The 19786-nt window shown below is 39.2% G+C and overlaps 3 protein-coding genes across 3 annotated transcripts in view; 1 reads left to right on the forward strand and 2 right to left on the reverse strand.

Moving 5' to 3' along the window:
- Positions 1-1132: 1132 nt before the first annotated feature.
- Positions 1133-9465, reverse strand: LOC131793747 (uncharacterized). The gene is made up of 10 exons (XM_066172515.1): positions 9370-9465; positions 8592-8806; positions 8016-8245; positions 7157-7290; positions 6580-6816; positions 5652-6272; positions 4711-5051; positions 4011-4377; positions 3018-3254; positions 1133-2607 (listed from the first exon to the last, which is right to left on the reverse strand). The coding sequence occupies exons 1-10, from the start codon at positions 9463-9465 to the stop codon at positions 1273-1275; spliced, it is 3813 nt and encodes a 1270-aa protein (XP_066028612.1). The 3' UTR covers positions 1133-1272.
- Positions 9466-11415: 1950 nt separating this feature from the next.
- Positions 11416-19786, reverse strand: part of LOC131793627 (intersectin-1) — a 31703-nt gene continuing 23332 nt past the window's right edge. Inside the window, exons 35-40 of the mRNA XM_059111059.2 lie at positions 19499-19571; positions 19094-19176; positions 18823-18906; positions 13050-13144; positions 12864-12942; positions 11416-12753 (exon numbers count right to left, since the gene is read on the reverse strand). Of these exons, the coding sequence (XP_058967042.2) occupies positions 12614-12753; positions 12864-12942; positions 13050-13144; positions 18823-18906; positions 19094-19176; positions 19499-19571 (554 nt within the window). The 3' untranslated portion in view covers positions 11416-12613. The remainder of the gene's footprint in view (positions 12754-12863; positions 12943-13049; positions 13145-18822; positions 18907-19093; positions 19177-19498; positions 19572-19786) is intronic.
- LOC131793628 (neuropeptide Y receptor type 2) lies at positions 13153-18425 on the forward strand. Its single transcript, XM_059111060.2, has 2 exons — positions 13153-13773; positions 16441-18425. Exon 2 carries the CDS (start codon positions 16720-16722, stop codon positions 17692-17694), a length of 975 nt encoding a protein of 324 aa, XP_058967043.2. The 5' UTR covers positions 13153-13773; positions 16441-16719; the 3' UTR covers positions 17695-18425.

The following is a 19786-nucleotide window of genomic DNA, read 5'->3' on the forward strand; positions in this document are numbered from 1 at the left end:
GAGAATTGCTAAAGAACACTTAACCGTTCTTAGTTCATTGTGTCAGCACAGGGGCTTTGTACACGGAACCGACATGAAAAGGCGTATTAAGGTTTTTTTCACCAGCATGATTGGGTTTTGATTTTGATGAGTGCCTTGTTTCATATCAAGCGCTTCTTCCGGAAGTCACCGGAAACCGCATTCAAGATTCGCGGAAGGGGTCTTAATCAAAACAGATCGAGTAACTGTTCCCTATGTTGCTAGATGACACCTCATAAGAACAAATTGAAATAAACTTGGAAAATGTCTGGCAAGTTGATCACGTTTAGTAGGAGCCGTAATCGAATATGAGGACCGTAATAATTTTAATCACTTTTATTATCTTTCAATACCCTTCGACGAGGAGCTAATGGTCGAAACGCCAGCTTTACTAACTCTTTCCGGAGGCCAATTTACATCATCAACTCGCTCAGATAAAACCAAATTATCATGTTATACTCCCCATCGAAGAAACACTATACGGTTACTCTAAAAACTTACCCCCTTTATCTGTTAGTACATGTAAGTAAGTTTCGAGCAGCTTTTAGCCAAAATTGAGACATCCCTTCCCAACGAAACGCGCGTAAAACGCAGTCGCATTTGATTTTGAATAAATTCAAAATTTCTCTATATTCCAAAAAGAAAATAAAAAATGATTAAAAAAAAAAGGCTTGCATTTTGGTTGTCGGGTGCATTACTGAGAGAGCAAAAAACTTATTTCTGAGATGCCGTTGGTTTTTCTGCTGTTAGTTGATGTGGAGGCAGTAATGCACTAAAGGCGCCAACATCTATCTGTAGACTCGTAAGTATTTTTCTTTTGGTTTAGTCGTCAAAGTTGCGTCCTAAAAAGGCATCTCAGTGATAGCTACTTTGTGTGGTGACCTCCGTGGTTGGGCTAACCTGGCTGGTGTGGGCATTTATGAAGCCAAGCTAGTTGTTTTTAATTTATTGCAGTTTCTTCTATCATGCTGATGATTATCAAGTTACTTTGTAACATGTTAATTTACACGTGATGAAAAGTTATTGATACTGTCGTGGGTCCTTAGGCATATGGAGTACAAGTTTTTGTCCTTTCACCAATGATTGTCTTTTGGAGGCAAATTATTGAATAGACACTAAGCAGACACGAAACTTGCTTTCTTAAACAATACACGACCATAAACTTTTATAACCTAAAATTACAACGCAGTTACTTCATCTACTTTCTACTATGTCTTTACAACCTTAGAAATTACTTTTAAGGTTTTGGTTCATTCACTTTTTACGTGGTATTTGAAGAGAATTGTTCGTTATTTTGACGTCCGTGTTTGAGTCTACATGTCTGTCTTCGTCATCAGACGAAGTAGCAGAGAGTTGGGACATGGATGACCTGGTAGGATCTCGGCGAAACAACTCACCAAATGACAAAGCTCTGTCGTCCTTGCTGTCCACTGAAGGATTATTTTCTTCGGGTGATGAGTCCTTATCTTTACTAGTGGCTTGATTGTCTTCACCTTCGAGGTTCAAAAAGGACAGCTGCTGTACAAAGTCTTGCACCATATTCTCTTTATCTTGGTCGTCATTAGAGCACTGAGGATTTTGAATCGTTTTTTCTATGTCAGAACTGCCACTGCGTTTAGTTCCCTTCTTGCTTGCAGTCGTTTTTGGCGGAGAGTCGAATGACCAGGCTGGTCGAGACGAGGTGCCAGACACCACGCCCTTCGGTGAAATTGCGAGATTTTCAACAGAGCTTCTGAGTTCGTCACGAGAGCTTTCGGGATCATCACGTGCACTGTGGAGATCATCACGTGAACTTTCCAAGTTATCGGCCGAACTGCTCAAGTTTTCACGTGAACTATTCAGAAAATCTCGCGAACTCTCCAAGTTATCGCGTGAACTGTCAAGGTCATCACGTCGCGCATTTAGACCATGACGTGAGCTATTGACGCTCAAGAAGGAGCCGATATTTTTGGTTCTATTGGCATCAAACACGCTTTCGGAACTTGCCACTGACTGACGACTTTCTCTAATTTGTGGCATTGATGAAGTGAGTTCTGCATCATTTGTAATTCCATCGTTTATGTTTCGCTCTTCGACGGCGGCGTCCGTGGTGTCGTTTTCGACAGAAGGCGCCACTTTCGGCGGAGGTCCACCTTTGGAAAAATACTTCACAAGGATTCCAAACATGGCAAATGCGAAAAGAGACGGGATAAACGCTGTACCTTTTGCGCTAAGAGCATATCCTATGTATCTCGAGTTCATTTTTTGATCCTCCAAGCCGTAGGTCTTGTTCGTCAGTGGCTTATTGTGTGACCAACGCCAAGCGTAACTCAATGTTTCGGCAGTAGCATTGGCTAAGAAATCTCTATCGGAAACGGTATAAATATAATCCTCATCATCAGTGTACTGACCGTAAACAGATGGCTCGTAAAAGATCTGGTTCTTCCACATATTTAGATCCAGAATCATGACAATGAATATGATGCCGTAGTTAAACCATTTCCCTGTGATGTGAATATCTCCCCCGGGAAGATGGAAATGAAAGTTCCCTGTGTTGAGACCCGGGAGTTTTATTTCCATACCTCCGTCAAAGTAAGGGAAATCCCAGTCCTATTGAGAGATGGAGAGGAAAATGAATGGCAAATTCATTCACATGCAATTACATGACGCACTTCTGTCTTTCGTGCAATGGTCAAGAAATTTTGAAACTCTTCCGGCCGATTGTGCCCAGGTTTGCTAAGCACTTCAAATCGATCAAGCAGGTCTTGGATCGTTAAAATCTGGGAGATAATGTCAGAAAATTACAGAAAGATACCTAATGCCTAAAAGCATGTGGTCTCCTTCGCACACGTTAGTTAGTCTCGTTACTTAACGTGCTCTCTACACAACCACCGTTATTGAGAGGAGAGAGCGCGTTGTGTGAAGAGACCAAACAACCGCTGCGAAGGATTATGTGATTACAATAATCAGCGGAAATTTGCGTCAGAACTTGCTTCATTGTTAGATATCGTGAATGGTACCTGCATAACAATCATGAGATCCATGACAAGGATAAAGGAGGCCAAAAAGGCTCTGGAGAGCTCATTAGTCGGCATAAAATCTCTGCTTATTTCATCCCAATTGACATAGTCAGTTGTGATGGCAGTGGCTACCACGACACTCATGGCGCACGCAATAAACCAGAACGCATACACTCTGTTACGACCGCGTCTCCAAAACGCTCTGATGCGTGGACTCCAGTTTGGGTACTGTTCTTCCTGTGAACGAGGAAAGTATTTTCGGTTAAAGCCATTTTGCAGTGTAGGTTCCTTAGGAGGGACAGAAACGTACCGTTACAAGCTCGTAAACGTTCACCAAGCCGTCTCATATTATTCAGGAAGCAGTTGCCTCAATATTTGTTTCAGTTACCTTTCGCCTATCGTTCATTCACGTGATAGGGGAAAAAGTGGCGGCCAAACTTCTGAAGATATACTACTGTGCGTTTTCTCGCCAAATGTAGGTCTGTATTGTAAGAGCTAGGTTAAAATTCATAATTTTGGTATCATCTTTTTGGATTTTTTTTCACTTCCTGTCAAATGTGCAATTAGCTATAAACTAAGGTACTAAGAAATTAAAAATCCTGAATCATGAATATTTCGTTCATATTTACATCAGGTTATTAAATCCACACCACCCTCACACGCGTTAAAATTCTTGGGAAATCGTTTAAGTGGAAGTAAAAACTACGGTATACCTCAAAACACCCCTCAAATGAGTCATCTTCAGATGAAAAGTGAGACTGAGGAGCATTTATAGAAAAAAAACAACAAACAAACAAAACAAAACAAAACAACAAGGAAAAGGAGGAAAAAAAAGGCAAATAAAACTTGGACATCATCCTCTCGTCTTTAAGTGTTCTGTGAACGAAGAGTATGAATCGCAGCACCTTTATCTCGGAGTCTCAACATCGCGTTCACCTCTTAAAACATTGAACATACTTTTAGAAACAATACAGCCCCTCGCAGCGTCTTTACCTGTAACATCATGTCTGTAACCATCCAGGCGGTGATGAAGTCACCAAGCCACGTGCCAATAGCAGCCATTTTCATAAACGTCTGGTTCTCGATTCCCAAGTTATTACTGCAGACATAGGGTGCGAAGTGTGCTCCGCCCAGAAGCAAAAACTCGTTGTATATGAAGCTTACGATAAACAGAAACATCAGTACGGTGAGAAACATTACCATCCAAGATCCTTGGCCCTCCTCAGTGAACATGCGCAGCTTGAGAACACGACAAAGGAGGAATTTGTGAATGAAGTATTTGCCTACGAATATGCCCAGTCCTGCGGCGAATAAATACATGAAGATTTTGAGAGCAACGAATCCCAAATCAGGGGGATACCTGCAAACAAAGGAACAATGAGCTAATATCGGTGGTGTCTACTGTATTTGCCTATGATCGGTACTAACAGGGGGAGGGAGAGCTTTAAGTTGCGTGTCTTGGCAGCTTCTTCCTCAGCTCAGTTTGGCTTTCGTTCCGTTCAAGGTACTTCAAAGGGCGAGGGGAGAGATTGTGTTTTTACTTCTAACTAATTCACTGCACTAGAATGTGTGCACTGTATAGCCTTTAGAGAGAGGTGAGACTTTGATGCAAGAAACTGAAGTTCCCTTCAAAGAAATCAAAAGCTTGACCATACTTTCCCAGAATGTATAAAGGAAAATAATAATGACCTACCTTGAAAATACAAACCCGTACATATTGCCAATAATGTCAATGATACAGTCCGTGTAACTATGAGAGACTGGGTCCTCAGCAAAGATTAGGAAGTTACAAAATACCACTAAGTATGAAGTAGCAATGCGGGAGTATGGATGCCGGAAGAAATATGTGAAGTTCTTCTTCACTTCTGGTTTCTTTTCCTCTGATTGGTCGAGAGTGTCTTCGTTCTCATTGGACGATTCGTCGTGGTCGAAAAGGCTCATGTCTAAAACTTCCTCTTGTCGGCTTCTTTGTACGGCGGGAGAAGGTGGAAGACTGTTAAAGCTTCGGGAGTTATTTATTGTAAATGGATTAGGCTGTGCAGAGATAACGAAAACTGCGTTATAATTACCCTTCGTGTATCCAGAGTGTGCTTGCAAATGTGATAACAGGGTAACTGAGTATTATCAACTGAGTTGATAAAGTAAATTGGCCGCCGTAAAGAGTTTTTAAAGCTGACGTTTCAAGCATTAGCCCTTCATTAGAGCCTTAAACTTTCGCTCTGATCTTGTTATACTCTCCCATCTACGCAGCACCATATTTAGAAACTAACCCCCTTCATTCATTTGTAAATGTGATAACTGACCAGTCTATCTAAACTAACCTCATTTTTAGCCACGAAGTCTACTGAGAGACGAGAGCCGCTAAATATGCGTTACGAAATGAAATGAAATGAGAATAACCTGTACCCCCTACCCCACTCCCATGAAGACCCGAGCCTTTGCCAGAATCGATTTCAACGTCGGATCTTTTAAAAAATCTCTTGAGAGTCCGATCACTTAGAAATTCCACCCCTCGATAAGGATTGCAGAGCTCGTGACTCGTTCTCGTCATTACTTGGTTTTCCGACATTCTGCTTCGAATATGCATATGTGCGTACAATGGAAAGTTATACCACGAGGGGGACATGCACTCACCAAATCACCTCTGTACTTCCCAGTCTCCTCTCTGTCCATCGATATCCTTGCTTCCTTTCTGCTCCTCTTTCTCAACCGTCTTATTTGCCTCTGCCGTCTGACATCCTGCCGATACCTACTCACTAACACCTCATCGGGGTTCTCTTCTAAGCCGAAGAGATAAAGCAAATAACCAAAGACACAAAATGCAAAAATCGAAGGCACGAATGCGATCCCCTTCAATGTCAAAGAGTATCCTTTATATTTGGCATTCATTCGCAGATCTTCGAGTCCATAAGTTATGTTAGTTTTGGGGTTGAGGTGATTCCAACGATATTCATAGGACAGCAGAGATCTGTTCCCCCACCTGAGAAACTGTCTGTCAGACACAGTGTAAATGTACCCTTCTGGATCTATGTATTGGCCATATGCGAAAGGTTCGTAAAAGATCTGGTTTTTCCACATGTTGAGGTCCAAGATCATGACGATGAAGATGATACCATAGTTAAACCATTTTCCTGTAATATAAATATCAATCGGTTTTCCTCCGCAGCACGAGGGAAGTCGAACATCGAAGGCGTCTGAGTTCACTCCTGGGAGCTTTATATCAAGCGAGCCAGCGAAGTGGGGAAACTCCCAGTCCTTCAAAATATGAAAAAAAGATCAATTAATTCGGAAATAGAAATAATAACATCCTTAAAAGGAGGATCTCAATGGGATGATTGCTTTTACAGCTTACGGTTAAAATGTTGGCCATTTTACGGCTAACGGTTAATTTCTTTCCGTTACGCTTGAAAGAAAAAATTTTACAGTTCACTTTTTTTAACGACTAACGGTTAAAATTATCAATTTTAAAACCCAAAGGCTACATTTTTTTGCCGTTTTAGGGTTAACGGCTAACTCCTTTGAGACTCTCTAAAAATATCATAAATTCTAACGTACTTCTTACCTGCATGACAATCATCAAATCCATAACAAGAATAAACGAAGCCAAAAACGCCCTCGCTAACTCGTTGGACGCTACAAAGTCTCTGTTTAATCTGTCCCAGTTTACATAGTCTGTGGAGATCGCCGTGCTTACCACTATTGTCATGGCAACAAAAACGAACCAAAAGGCATACACCCGGTTCAATCCTGTCTTCCAAAAGCGGCGGAGACCTGGTGCCCAGTGTGCGTATTGTGCTCCCTACATTGAAAATCATATGGACAGTATTTTGTCGAAATGCGAATATTTTAAAAAAACAAAACAAACAAAAGAAAAAAAAGCAAAGAACATTAAAATAATGGAGCCATCTCGTCCTCGGTGACTCGTATACCATAATTACGCCCTGTGGAATCAAAATTGGCTTCCATCGTTAAATGTATGGCCGCCAATTTGAATCTAAAAGCGGAGGATTTCTGGGGAGAAATGAGAGATGCTCTCAAGTGGCTGATCGAAAACGTTTACTACTGGTTGCGTTTATGGTATGGTCTCAAATACCTATCAATTTTCGTCGATTTCCCAGTTAGCCATTTTGTTTACTTACCTGTAACATCATATCTGTAACCATCCAAGCTGTTATAAAATCTCCAAGCCATGTACCAATGGCGGCCACCTTCATGAACGTTTGGTTTTCCATCCCCATCCGATTACTCGCATGCATCTTATCCATGTATTTACCTTCCAAGAAAAATCATGTCAGCAGTGGTATATGCATAGTTTATAAAGGTCTTGGTTCTTTGCATATAATTTCTCCTCTCTTGGCTGGTTCTTTTTTCACTCGCAGTTATGCAAAGCATAGGAACGAGTGATGTGGGTGGGCCTGTCCCGATTGCGCTCGTAAAATGCTGGAAAGTTGCTCAAAAATTGCCAAAAATTTAAAAAGATGCTAAGTGGTTGTTGCTGTTAATGTTTTTATTTCATATATCCTCTTTCACAGCAGGTGAGAGCATACTGAAATTGGCGTGATTTTTTGCTGCAGGTTGACTCAAAAACACGTCATGTGTGAAAATTTCAAGTGTAACGTATTAAGATTTTAGATATATGAAAATTCATATATTTGCACTGCGGTGGAGAGATGAAATTAGGAGATCCTCGCAGCTAAGAACACTACTGAAACGAGTAGTTTTAAATAGGACCTGAAAAAAATTCAGGCCCGTACGGGATTTGAACCCATGACCTCTGCGATACCGGTGCAGCGCTCTACCAATTGAGCTAACAAGCCAACTGGGAGCTGGTCAATGAATTGGGTCCAAATAAACATCCAAGTGAATGAAGATTTTAGATATATGAAAATTCATATATTTGCACTGCGGTGGAGAGACGAAATTAGGAGATCCTCGCATCCTCGCACGTATTTCTAGCACAGATATCAAAGTCTCAACCCGGGAAGTTCTAGGACTTACCTTCCAACATTAAGAAACCATTGTAGGCGAAGCTAAAGATGAACAACGACAGAAGCGAAGTGAGAAACATCACCATCCACGAACCTTGTCCATCTTCAGTAAACATCTTCAACTTAAGTTTTTTGCAGAATAACCATCCATGAACGATCCATTTACCGACGCACATGCCAAGAACAACAGCGAACATCCAACAGCTGAACTTAATCAATGAAAAATAACCGCGAGGCCACCTGGAGATTTGTAGAAAGGCCTTCATTTAAAAAACACAAGAACCACTCTATGTTCGGGATAACAGGTTGCAATAAAACCTTGTAATTTACTCAACATGGATAGGTGACCTAACGGACTCCCATAAATTGGCATTTCTTTATTAAATCTGATAAATTTCGTTTCATAAAAATCTTGACTAAATACTTCGACAACCGGCAGACTCAGCTATCTAAGCCTTTTTGATTTTTCCACAAGTTTTCTTTTATCAGAATTTTTTTTCCGAGTTTGTTGACTAATTTAACAAAGAAATCACTAAGAGAGGTTTTTGAACTTGAAACTCATTAAAACTCCACCGTAATCCTTTACCTTATGAATATGAAGGTGTATATTTCTCCGATGACGTCAATGACGCACTCACGGTAACTGTGGGAGACTGGGTCCTCAGCGAAGATAAGGAAGTTACAGAAAACAACCAGGTAAGCAGTGATGAGTCTGGAATAAGGATGGCGGAACAGATATCTACTGCGGCGGGGCTCAGGTCGAGCTACTTCTTCCTCGTAACGTTTCCTATCAGCAGCGGGCTTGAGCAAATTAGCAAAATGTTAGTAATTTGCTGTAACATTATATGATTTGTAAATGTTTAGTTTAAGAAGAGATATTAAAAGCGAACTTTTTTGTTATTTGGATATATGGGAATGTTATCGGTAGAAAAATTATTGTTTCTTGGAGCATCTTGTTTCGAATTCGTAAGTGCACTAAAGATCAATTCATTTGAAAAATTAAGATTTCCCTAACCGTTGGTTTTCATATAGAAATTTATCAAAGAAGCTAATAGAGTTTTAAAAAAGCGTAAACGGACAAACGAAAAACTAAATGAAGGGATCGTTAAAGCAGGTTTTAAACTTTAAAACCTGCTTTAACGATCCCTTCGATCCCTTCGCTATTTATTTGAAATAAATAGCGATTCATTAGCGATTCTTATCAACACTTAATTTTTACTAGAGGATCTCTCTAGACCGAGTGTGTTACAGCGGTAAGACTAAAACTAATAGTTGCAATTTACAGCAATTTAAGAATATTCAGATCATATAACTTGACCGTAGGAATTTTTTTCTCCCGATAACACGGATCTCAAATTACCTACCCAATACTTCTTCCCCAGTTCATGAAGTTTCTGTAATTCGCGAAGTTCCTTTGAAGATATTGTAGCATGGCCAGTCGGATGTACTTTTAAACTCATGCTCAATTTAGACAGTAATCTTTACTCAAACTGCAATTATAAAACGTTGTAATGAGTGCAGTGATCTACATGTAAAACTAATACAAAGACAGATTTCGAAGCCGTGAAAGTAATCGTTTCTATGACAACGATGCACTGGAGACAAGATTTTGGAAATGCATAAAAAATAGATTTTGATAACAAAACGTTTCGTATATCAATACTACAACAAAGGAAATTTTAAAGCAAATATATGTATCAATTAACTTGCGTGAAAAACCGCTTTTATCAGAAACAGCTTTAAGGTACCAATGATAGACTATATAATAATAAAGCTCTGTTAATTATTTATCAGGCGGTTTTTTGATAAAATCTCTTCATTGAAAAATACATTACATTCGCTACAAGGTTGGAGTTATTTTGATACTTTCGCAAACAATTAATTTCATCAGCAAAATACTTTATGGAATAGGAGAGCTGTGGTAGAAATTTTCAAATCGTGATTATTTTCTTTTTGACATCATATTTCCCTTGGTAGACAAATGAAAAGCTCCAAAGAAGATAGAGGAAAAATATATCATAAACCCCTCACATGGGAGCTTTGTTTTTTTAACTACATCAGTTTGCCGGAGATCAAGACAAATTAAGAAACCGGTAATTATTCATCGGCTTAGGGGGTCGGGGTGGGGGAAGGGGGGACGGGAGGACGGGGGATTTTGACCGTGTCACGATAAAATTTACCTTATCTCCCACAAGGGCTCTGTAATATTCCTATGATCCCCTCAATGGCAGTCAATTTATTATAATACCCTCTTTAAACTCTATGACTGATATGACTGGAATGACTGATACCCCCTCCGTTTCCCCTGGAAACCACACTCACCCATCGCCGCTACCATGTCAAGGTGGTGCGTACTGTGTTGGCGGGACTATAGAGGATGTTGTTTAAGTCTTGCAACACCCAGTACCCACATTGGCGAACGTTTAGTCAGAAACTGAAATTGATTTTTGACGCTCCTGTAATGGAGGTTTTTTAAATAAACTTTAGTAATAACAACCATATCATGTCCCATGCTGCCGTGCGTCTGTTCCGTTATAGATCACAAATGACGTCAAGATGTGAGAAGCACAAAAAAAACGGCACACGAAGTAGAGTGTGTTACTGATGTCCTTATGGTGAAGAAACAAAAAATTGTTAACCTTTAAAACCCTAAGAGTGACTAGCATCTAATTTCTCCTTACAATATCACCCCTGAATCACATATTAATGTCATGAGAATGAAGGAAATGATTAACAACAAAAGAATCTTTCGATCAGTAAACAAAATCTCCTTGTCAGCACCTTGGGAAATGTCTAAAGAACAGTATAGAGAATATGCATAATGACGGTAGCGTGTAAAGAGTTAATGGTGACGTCATTTATGCGTCTGTCCTCCAATGGATCACAAGTAAGAACCATTTAACACTTTACACCCTGACGCTAGTTTTCGTATTCTCTGTACTGTTCTCTATGCATTTCTTAAGGTGCTGACAAGGAGAATTTGTTCAATAATCAATAGTCTCTTAAGCTGGTGATCATTTCCTTTATTCTCGTGACCTTAAAGTGTGATTCAACAGTGATATTATGCGGAGAAATTAGATGCTAATCACTCATGGAGTCCAAAGGGTTAAAATGCGTGTATAATTCAGCTCACTATGTAAACCTTACTAGAGGGAACACACGACAACACAGGAAACAAAAGAAGGCGAGAAAAGAACGGAACACGAAGAAAAGTCAGTAAAGGACTTTTTAATAACAGTTTTACCTTATGCAGAACAAATTACGCTGTTGCTGGGGGTGCAGCTACGCAAATTCTCTTTCAATTGTTGCAAAGTGTTTTCCAAACGTTCGAACACTTAACCATAGTGCCGTAAGACAACTATATTTGAAAGAAAAGCAAGAAACATACCAGACACGCAGAAAAGTAAGTTTAACACTTTTTAATTACACTTTTCACCTCACAAAGGACATAATACGTTGTTGCTGTAATTGTTAGAACGCATATTTTCTTACACCTCAAGTTATTTCCTTAATTTCATATTTTATTCCATTTTCTTAAAGAAATTTTTAGCTCGAAAATGTGTACAACTTTTTCGCTTTGACTTCGTCTGCAAACAAACAAAATAGACGAAACCTGGCGTGTAGCAAACTTGACCAACAAATCATTCAAATCTAAATGATGTAACAAGACGACAATCGTTTTAAAAAAAGAAAAAATGAATCTTTAAGTTGCTATATTTTTTTTTTACAAGAAGACAAAGATTATTTTAATTACAAGTTTATTTTTAAAGTATTTATAGGTCGAAGCATGAAGTTCTCTGCATAGTTTCTTATGCTCAAAAGGATAGCACTAACAAGAGATTACATACACGTACACTTGGAATTATATTACTTTAATCTTACAGGGGCACTTAAAAAATAAAAAAACGGTTTTGGTTTGGTTTGTCACCGTGTCTTTCAATGTCCAAAGAAAAATTCAACCTTGACATTAAGCCAGGATCTATTCACCCTTGCTTTCAGTTAAGTAGCTTCAAATGGTATTTTCACAAGTTCACAATTGGAATTAAAATACCTTAAAATTGCGAAGAACTCCTTGCGAACTACACATTTTCGCAAAGTAAGACTTTTTAAGGGGAGGAAAAAGAACTCTGTTTAAGGAAATCACCCTTTTCAACTTCCTACATCAGTAGCTTAGTTCAATTTGCAGGTGTAGAAGGGTTATCACGTCGGAAATAGATGAAAAAATCTAAGTAGACACAATTCTCTGTAGAATGAGCATATTCGAGGCTGGTTGCCAGTTCTTTACTCTCGAACGATCAGTGGATACTATAAAAAAAACTCAAAAAATACATAAAGCTCTCCCCAAAAAACGTCTTTTACCAGCTAGTCTGACATCTAACACTAAACAGAAACGACGTCAACAAAAGAAGTATTGTGTGTCTTCACGCCTTGTTCTCTATCTGTAAGCCAGTTAAAATACATGTCAAACATTAGATGCCTTAGTTTGTAAATGTCATCGGCTAAAAACGACTCAGTACAGCTGGGGGTGGCGTCACAAGGTAACACGTGTTCATATTTGAGGCTGAGGCCATTCGCTCAGCGGTTGTTCCATATTGATTTACATTACATTTATGTTGCCTCTAAGTGCAGTTCAATCCTTACTACTACTTCTCCCGTTTCAACCTCGTGCAATAACAATCTTTCCTGCCAGGGTCCTCTGCCTTTTGATGAAAGCTTCGCCAACCTTAACTCAGTGCGACCCAGAAAGTCTGACAAAGAAGTAAAAAAAAATATTCAGAAATCGTCATTGGTGTAAAACGAACAAACAAACGAAAATAGCGATTACAGAATAGGAATCGTTCGTGGTTTGTTACTTTACCATTTGGAGAGAACAGGTCTCGATCAAAGACAGTGATGCAGAGCACATCTTGCTCAAGGCTTTTCACCGTGAAAGTCATCTGCGAAGAAAAATTAAAGAGAACGCATTATTATTGAGTGACGGAATGGACACCTTAGAAAACCGCTCTGCCAGCTATCTGATAGTGAGTTGGTTTGCGAACTTTACCTGAGAATTCCATTTCGGATTGAGCGTCTGCGGTACCACTTTCGTGCGGTGTTCTTGACTTCCCATGCTCACTTCACAATAGGGATCACTTAAACCTATGCATTAAAAGAACAAGGTAAGACCGAGAACATAAGTAATCCAGTTAAGACATCTACATTTTCCACCCAGAGTTACTTTATTCCAACAATATTGTCCACGGCTAACAAGAAGTCTGTCAAACAGCAACAAAACTGCTCTCCTCGAATACAGAGGGGAGAAAAACGCCAAAAAGCGCACGAACTCAAATCACAGTATGTTATCATACGAATGACAGCAGACCAAGGTGCTATAAATAACGACAAGTAAACTTTCGACCTCGTCGCCTGACGAAGACGCAGTATAGTAGTCGAAATGTCGCGGTTGATACTACTGATAGCCTGATAATTACATCGCAAGACAAACGATTAAACATTAATTCATCTGCAGAACCACGATGAAAAACAATATTTTCTTTAACATCTTGTATCTGATTGGCTCTAAGACAAATCTGCAGCGACTGGCCAAAGCTTTGCACCAACTGCTAAACCAATTAAATTTTGATGCTCGTTACCACTCGGTGTTTCCAAGCGATTAAAGTTGGGGGCACCTTTGTGGCAGACATAGATAGGCTTGGCTAAGGTCTGAAGAATCATTAGCAACTTTGCAAGACAAGACTGATAGAGACATTTGAAACAGTTTCATAAAAGTGAGTTACGTACTTCATCTGTAACTACAGTAATTGTAGAAGCTAGATATAAGTTTTTTTTTTTCCGCAGGAGGATACTGAAACCCTTTAGGGCAAGTTTGAAAACGACAAAAGATCGCTGTATCTGTTATTTTTCTAAAAATGAAACTTTCCTGAGAAGTTCAACAGCACTGTTTTGATTTCCCTGCAAAACATACGCTTTTAATACTCACCAATCACAGCAAAACATAATAAATTTTCTTACTCAAGTAGTGATCATTACTGCGAAGATCGCTTTCATATTCACGTCTTTTCGTATTCGGTAAACAATTGCGCGTAAGAGCTGTCTCCTGGAAGCCCAAGCTACCAATAACGTAGACAGAAAAGAAGAAAAGCGATATGGTTGAAGTTTAATGTTTCAATGTTTAGTTAAACAAATTGTACGAGGCAGATGTTTTTTCTTTCTTGGAAAGCATAAACTGTCTACTCCAAGCACAAATTATCCTGTTCGTAGATCTGAAAATCGGTGTATAGACGCCTAAAATATTATATTTCAAAGGCGCCTTAAAAAACGACGTCGTGTCGTTCAATTGTGATTCATGTCAAATACGAAAATTCAAGTGAAGATTCTGGGAAAAAATCAATGATTCTGAGGTAAGCGATCCGCTCTTGAATGGAAAGAGCTTCGTTTTATGACAATGTTTCGATGAACCAGTTCAACATGTTTGATTTCTTTAAATCTTCAAAATGTCAGATGATAGAAATAAGTGTGACGCCTCGGAGACTTAAACATCACGAACTATAATAGACCCAATATCAAAATATCAGTTCTTAGTGAAAATTGGCAAGTCTCTTGATGTCACTACGGAGAAATATTACGTACATCAGATCACTATTATATCTGTCATCTGCTATCTGCTGATTATCAAGAGGAAAAATAAGTATTTTCATGATCGCCGACTTTTACTATTTTGGCTAATGTATAAGAAAACAAATTGCCTCCAGTTAGAATATTTCAAGAAAAAAAACCCATTACTTAGCGATATGTGAAAGGCAAACAGACGTTGAATACTACGCCACAAATTTGTTATATTTATGCTAATTCTTTGTTTAACTCAAACCATGCCGGTTGTGGTTCCTGTAAGACACACACATTAACGAGCGCAAAAGCAATTGGACATCTATACTTTTAGTCGCTTGAAAGTTGATCGAGAAGTGGAAGGTAACAAAGCTCAAAATCACGTCTGATTCACACTAGATATAGGTTCTGAGTAATTGTAAACTCCGTTGAGAACAATGAGCGATACTCTCGTCGACGAAAAAAACAAAAGCAAAAGCTAAACCCCCCTAAAAACCAAATTACAATTAAGAATTGGGCAAACTTCAAGTGACTGGATAATGCTCATTGCAGATTTCCCCACGTACTGCATTCATATCGACTTATGATGAGATGGTGTTTACTCTTCAGCTGACATAATGTAAACGAAATATATCTTACATCCATTAGGCGACTGAAACTTTCTGTCAAACACAAATTGAAGATCCTCTTAGGATACGGTAAACTAACTCCATGGTTACGTAAGAGTTTTAATCGTATCATGTTTCAGAGCAGAAATTTGTCCTTCACTCCAAGGTGAAACCGAGCGAAAAGATCAAATTGCACTCTCTGACCTTCCGACTCAAACCACATCGTCAACAGCTACTCGATTTACAGATAATACTAGCATTGGTCATTATTGGGAACACTATTTAACTAAGCATAAATTTGGATATCACGGAGGTTTTAGTCGACCATTGTTAATGTTTCTCCTTCCATTAAGAAAAAAGAAAGAAAGAAAGAAAAAACATATTTTAAGCGCATATCTTTCCATCAGAATTTTGCTCTGAATTAAGAGTGGTTTTTATTGGAGAACTACTGAGGTTAATGACTGGACGTGGAACTAATATAGAATAGAGAAGAACAACATTTCTTCAAGGGTCTAGAAAAACAAAATATCAGAATAGTATCAATGAAAAAAGCCACAGGGTGCTAAGTAAAAATACATCTATCACACATCACAACCAATTCGCCACACCTTTCTGCATATAAAATGACTCTTTTGCATTCTAGGATAATGTAAACATCATTTACTCAACGGAAAATTATGCCAGGGGCGTGTGAAGAAAACTCTGTGGGTAACATGAAATAAAAATGTTTCCCAGGTTTCATTTTTATTCTCGCAATTTTGCAATTGTTCCAAAGCTGAGTAAACCCAGACAACCGGACTACACAACAGCTGTTAAAGTTCAAATAAAATTTTCCAAATTCAATGGCTCCCTTTCACAAACAAATCTGAAACACTGTACCACAAAAACATATTTAGAAAGTTATTTATTCAACAAATGAACTTTCCGGTTCAATAAGTGATTCCATTTCAATTTCCAGAGCTTTCAAATTACACACTCTTTGACGTTGTCACTTTTTAAATAGGTCTCAGTAAAAAAGCATCGCTAATGCGGCAACTGAGACAAAAAAATGCATACCTAGCTATCGGATGCCACAATTCACCAAAGGTTAAATACCAGAAAAAGAAGCAGAAAAAGCATTGAAACGTCAGGTAAGGGGAAAGACATCAAAGGCAAATACGAACAGTTTCCGTCTATTTCTACGACAAGCAGATTTTCACAGAATTTTCCGTCCTTTTTCAGGAGGAACAGTAAAAAACTGCTCGCAACCTTTGAAAGGGCAACTTGGGACAAAGAAATAAAACCGTGGAGAGTCTGATAACGAAAACAACCCGACAGGAAAGACATCGGAACGCTAAAACTATGATGAAACTGTCACACGAGATGTCTTAACTGCGGATAAAGCAGATGACTGAAACAGCGCGTCAGCAGAAAAATCGAAAATACCATTGCGAACTTTCATATTCATTGAAACAAAAGAAAGGTGAGCTTGATATAGGTGCCGCATCTCTTTGATTTACAATGCGGGTGGACACAGCAGATGTCTTCCTGATTATGGCTTACATCGTGGTAATCCTTGTGGGTATCGCTGGTAACTCACTTGTGATAGAAGTGGTGCGAAGAAAACGATCCATGCATTCTACCATGAACTTCCTGCTCGTCAATCTCGCCATCTCAGACTTGTTAACTCTCGTCTTCTGCCTTCCTGGGATGATTCTTTCCTATACCAAGCAACCAAACGGGCAAATGGGCAATCTCCTCTGTAAATTCATTACAACACACACCATCGCTGGTGTTGGAATGATCGTCTCTGGATTGACACTGACATTAATCTCTGTGGAACGCTACAAAGCTCTGGTGATTCCAATGGAAACGCGGTTTCGTCTCACGAAAGGAAACGTCCTCTATGCCATCATAGGGATATGGATTTTCGCCATCGCTTATGTGTGTCCCCTGTTTATCTTCGAAACATACAGCGAGGAATACCATCGGTGCATTACAAGCTGGCCGACTTCTGCCGCGGAAAGCAATGCATATTGGATCGCCCTTGCCGTGATCATCACTTCATCTTTTGTTATCATGTTTATGTGCTACTTCAGTATAATCAGAGGTTTGTACTTCACCAACACGATTTGCTCCTCAAACGCTAACGCTGGAATGGACAATGATGGAGTGTTCAAACGAAAAATCGTCCAAATGTTGCTGATTGTCACTGCTGTGTTTTTGTTTTGTTTCTTTCCCTTTGCCATTGCAACTGCAGCAGACATAGCCCAAAGCAGTGTGTTCTACAAGACTTCGTATTTTCTGGTGTACTGCAGTTCCAGTTTGAATCCTATCACCTACGCGCTGAACAGTACAAATTACCGAACTGCGTTTAAGGAAGTTTTGAATGAGTTCCGACTTTGTGCCTGCTTAGGACAGAGTCAGGATTTTAGAACAGTGGTTCAATCAAAAAACAGCGACAGAAACCGTGGGGTTAGGACTGAACAGTTGTAAGCGACTGCACTATTTTTCATCATCAATTCATTAACTGAATATGCATCGAAGTATTTCACTTCCACAGTTAACGACTGCTTAAAAACCTTGCGTATAACGAAGCATTTCTAGATAAGCTTTGTTTAGCCTGACTTACTGAAAGATTTAGTTTAACGAGCTATAAAGAATCTGTTCCGTTAGTTACCCTTGGTATTTAGGATTTACATGCGGCTAATCTTTCGTTCGCATTAGTACCAAAGAATAACCACAAACATATATAAAAACACCTGAATCTTTTAATATCAGAACTCTTGCAAGATTCCGGTGTTATAATTTTAGGGCAATTTTTAAGGCCATCACACCCATCTTGAACGCAAATACTGCCGTGTTTTTTGGTAATATAGTAAAAGTATTACCAACTTACAGCGTGTTTGACTGAGTATGCGCTTAACACGCCGACTCGAGTAAAAGGATAGCTTTGAATCAGCTATTCCTTTCACGTTATCCACAAATTGTAAACGAAGAGGAACTACCTGATTCGTGCAACTTTTGCATTTTGATTTAAGTCTAAAATTAGCCGAGGAACAGCATGTTGCGCGCTTCTTTTTATCAAATATATGAAATGACATACAAAGAAGTACTAATAAGTTATTAGTTTGAAGTTATGCATTTTTCTTTGCGCACTTAATGAAAAATTATGATAAGCGCAAGTGGTTCATTATCATTTCATGTAATTCCGTACCGTCTAGGTGAAAGAGCAGATGAAAAGAGCTGAAATTATCTCAAAATTGTATCTGAAAAAGCTTCTGAAAACAACGGATGGTGGAAGGAGACCCTCTCTTGATTAAGCCCTTATAGCAAAACTTAAGGCACCAGAGCTAGCGTTGAAATATTTATCAATAATCTACAGTGGATGTTGATATCGTCCCTTAAATTTCGAAAGTAATGCTAAACGTTTTAGCGATTGCTGAAGCCGTAAACTACTTTTCGTTTGGTTTTATTAACATTTCAGATGTCTTGCGACATTCAGCGTGCTGCTTCTCCCTTTGTTGGCTAAAATTGGGTGATTTTATTTCGTGTTCCCTTGGGCTATATGGCGACGATATGCAATTAAAAATCCTGATTCGACTTCAGTATCACTAAACTCACCATTGGGATCAGACGCTATTAAGTCAACCCCTTCGATCATGGTCACCTTGAGCTTTCCAATTCCGCCCGTCCGAAACGATCGCGCTGATGAAAGGAAACGGAAAAGAAAAGATAAATACATTGAATACTTACAACCACCTCGTTTACAATTAAGAACTTCTGTACAACCCTCCCCACCCCCCCCCCCTTCTGCCTTCCTTTCCTCCTCCTCCCTCAAACCAACGGGTCAACATTATACTGCACAAAGAGAAAGTGACATCATTATACTAACCTCTATGCGCTTTCTGTCGCGATTCACGTTCTGTTTCAATATATGTCGTGGAAGCTTTCTCCGTTAAATCCATCCAACGATTTCTGCAAAGGAAATCTCGTCAATAAGAAAATAATAAATATAACATCAGAGAGAACACCCTAGTAGTTCATCAGACAGCTGGTCGCAACTTATTTGTAACCCATGGTAAAGAGAGACATCATTAAATTGTGTCTTGCCATAGAACAAAACATGGTACTGGCGAAAGCTCGAACCCAGCTCGAACCCAGCCTCTCAAACCTGATTTCTGAGCACTTAGCCTTAGGCCACCGTGTTTGTTCCACAATTGATAGGAACGTTCGAACATTAGTCCGCTGAACACGACTACAATTAAACATATCATATGGCTTCTTGTGTGGGTGTTACCTTTCGGATTTAGACTCTGCTCGGAAGGAGTACGTCTGATCAATATGCGATATGTGAAAGACAGTCTCTTCAGCTGAAAGTTAAGAGGGAAAAAGATGATATCAAAAAAACAATTTTTTCGTGGGTTTGCTGTCACACCTTATCCTGGAATTCTAGTCAGATTTGTACCCAAGTTTTAGCAAAAACGAGCGGCGGCAGTCTTGGTGAATGCTTGCATAATCTAAAGGTACGTTTTCAATCTAGTATTTTTAATTCACTTTTTTTGGGCAACATAAGGAGTAAAATGAT

This window comes from Pocillopora verrucosa, chromosome 9 (assembly GCF_036669915.1).
Source record: "Pocillopora verrucosa isolate sample1 chromosome 9, ASM3666991v2, whole genome shotgun sequence".
In the NCBI taxonomy this organism is placed as follows: Eukaryota; Metazoa; Cnidaria; class Anthozoa; order Scleractinia; family Pocilloporidae; genus Pocillopora; species Pocillopora verrucosa.

Coding starts and splice junctions, on each gene's coding strand:
- LOC131793628 (XM_059111060.2), top strand. CDS start 16,720: ATGCGGGTGGACACAGCAGATGTCTTCCTGATTATGGCTTACATCGTG.
- LOC131793747 (XM_066172515.1), bottom strand. CDS start 9,465: ATGAGTTTAAAAGTACATCCGACTGGCCATGCTACAATATCTTCAAAG. Junction 8,807..9,369: donor AACTGGGGAAGAAGTATTGG/GTAGGTAATTTG, acceptor AATTTGCTCAAG/CCCGCTGCTGATAGGAAACG. Junction 8,246..8,591: donor TACACCTTCATATTCATAAG/GTAAAGGATTAC, acceptor ACAAATCTCCAG/GTGGCCTCGCGGTTATTTTT.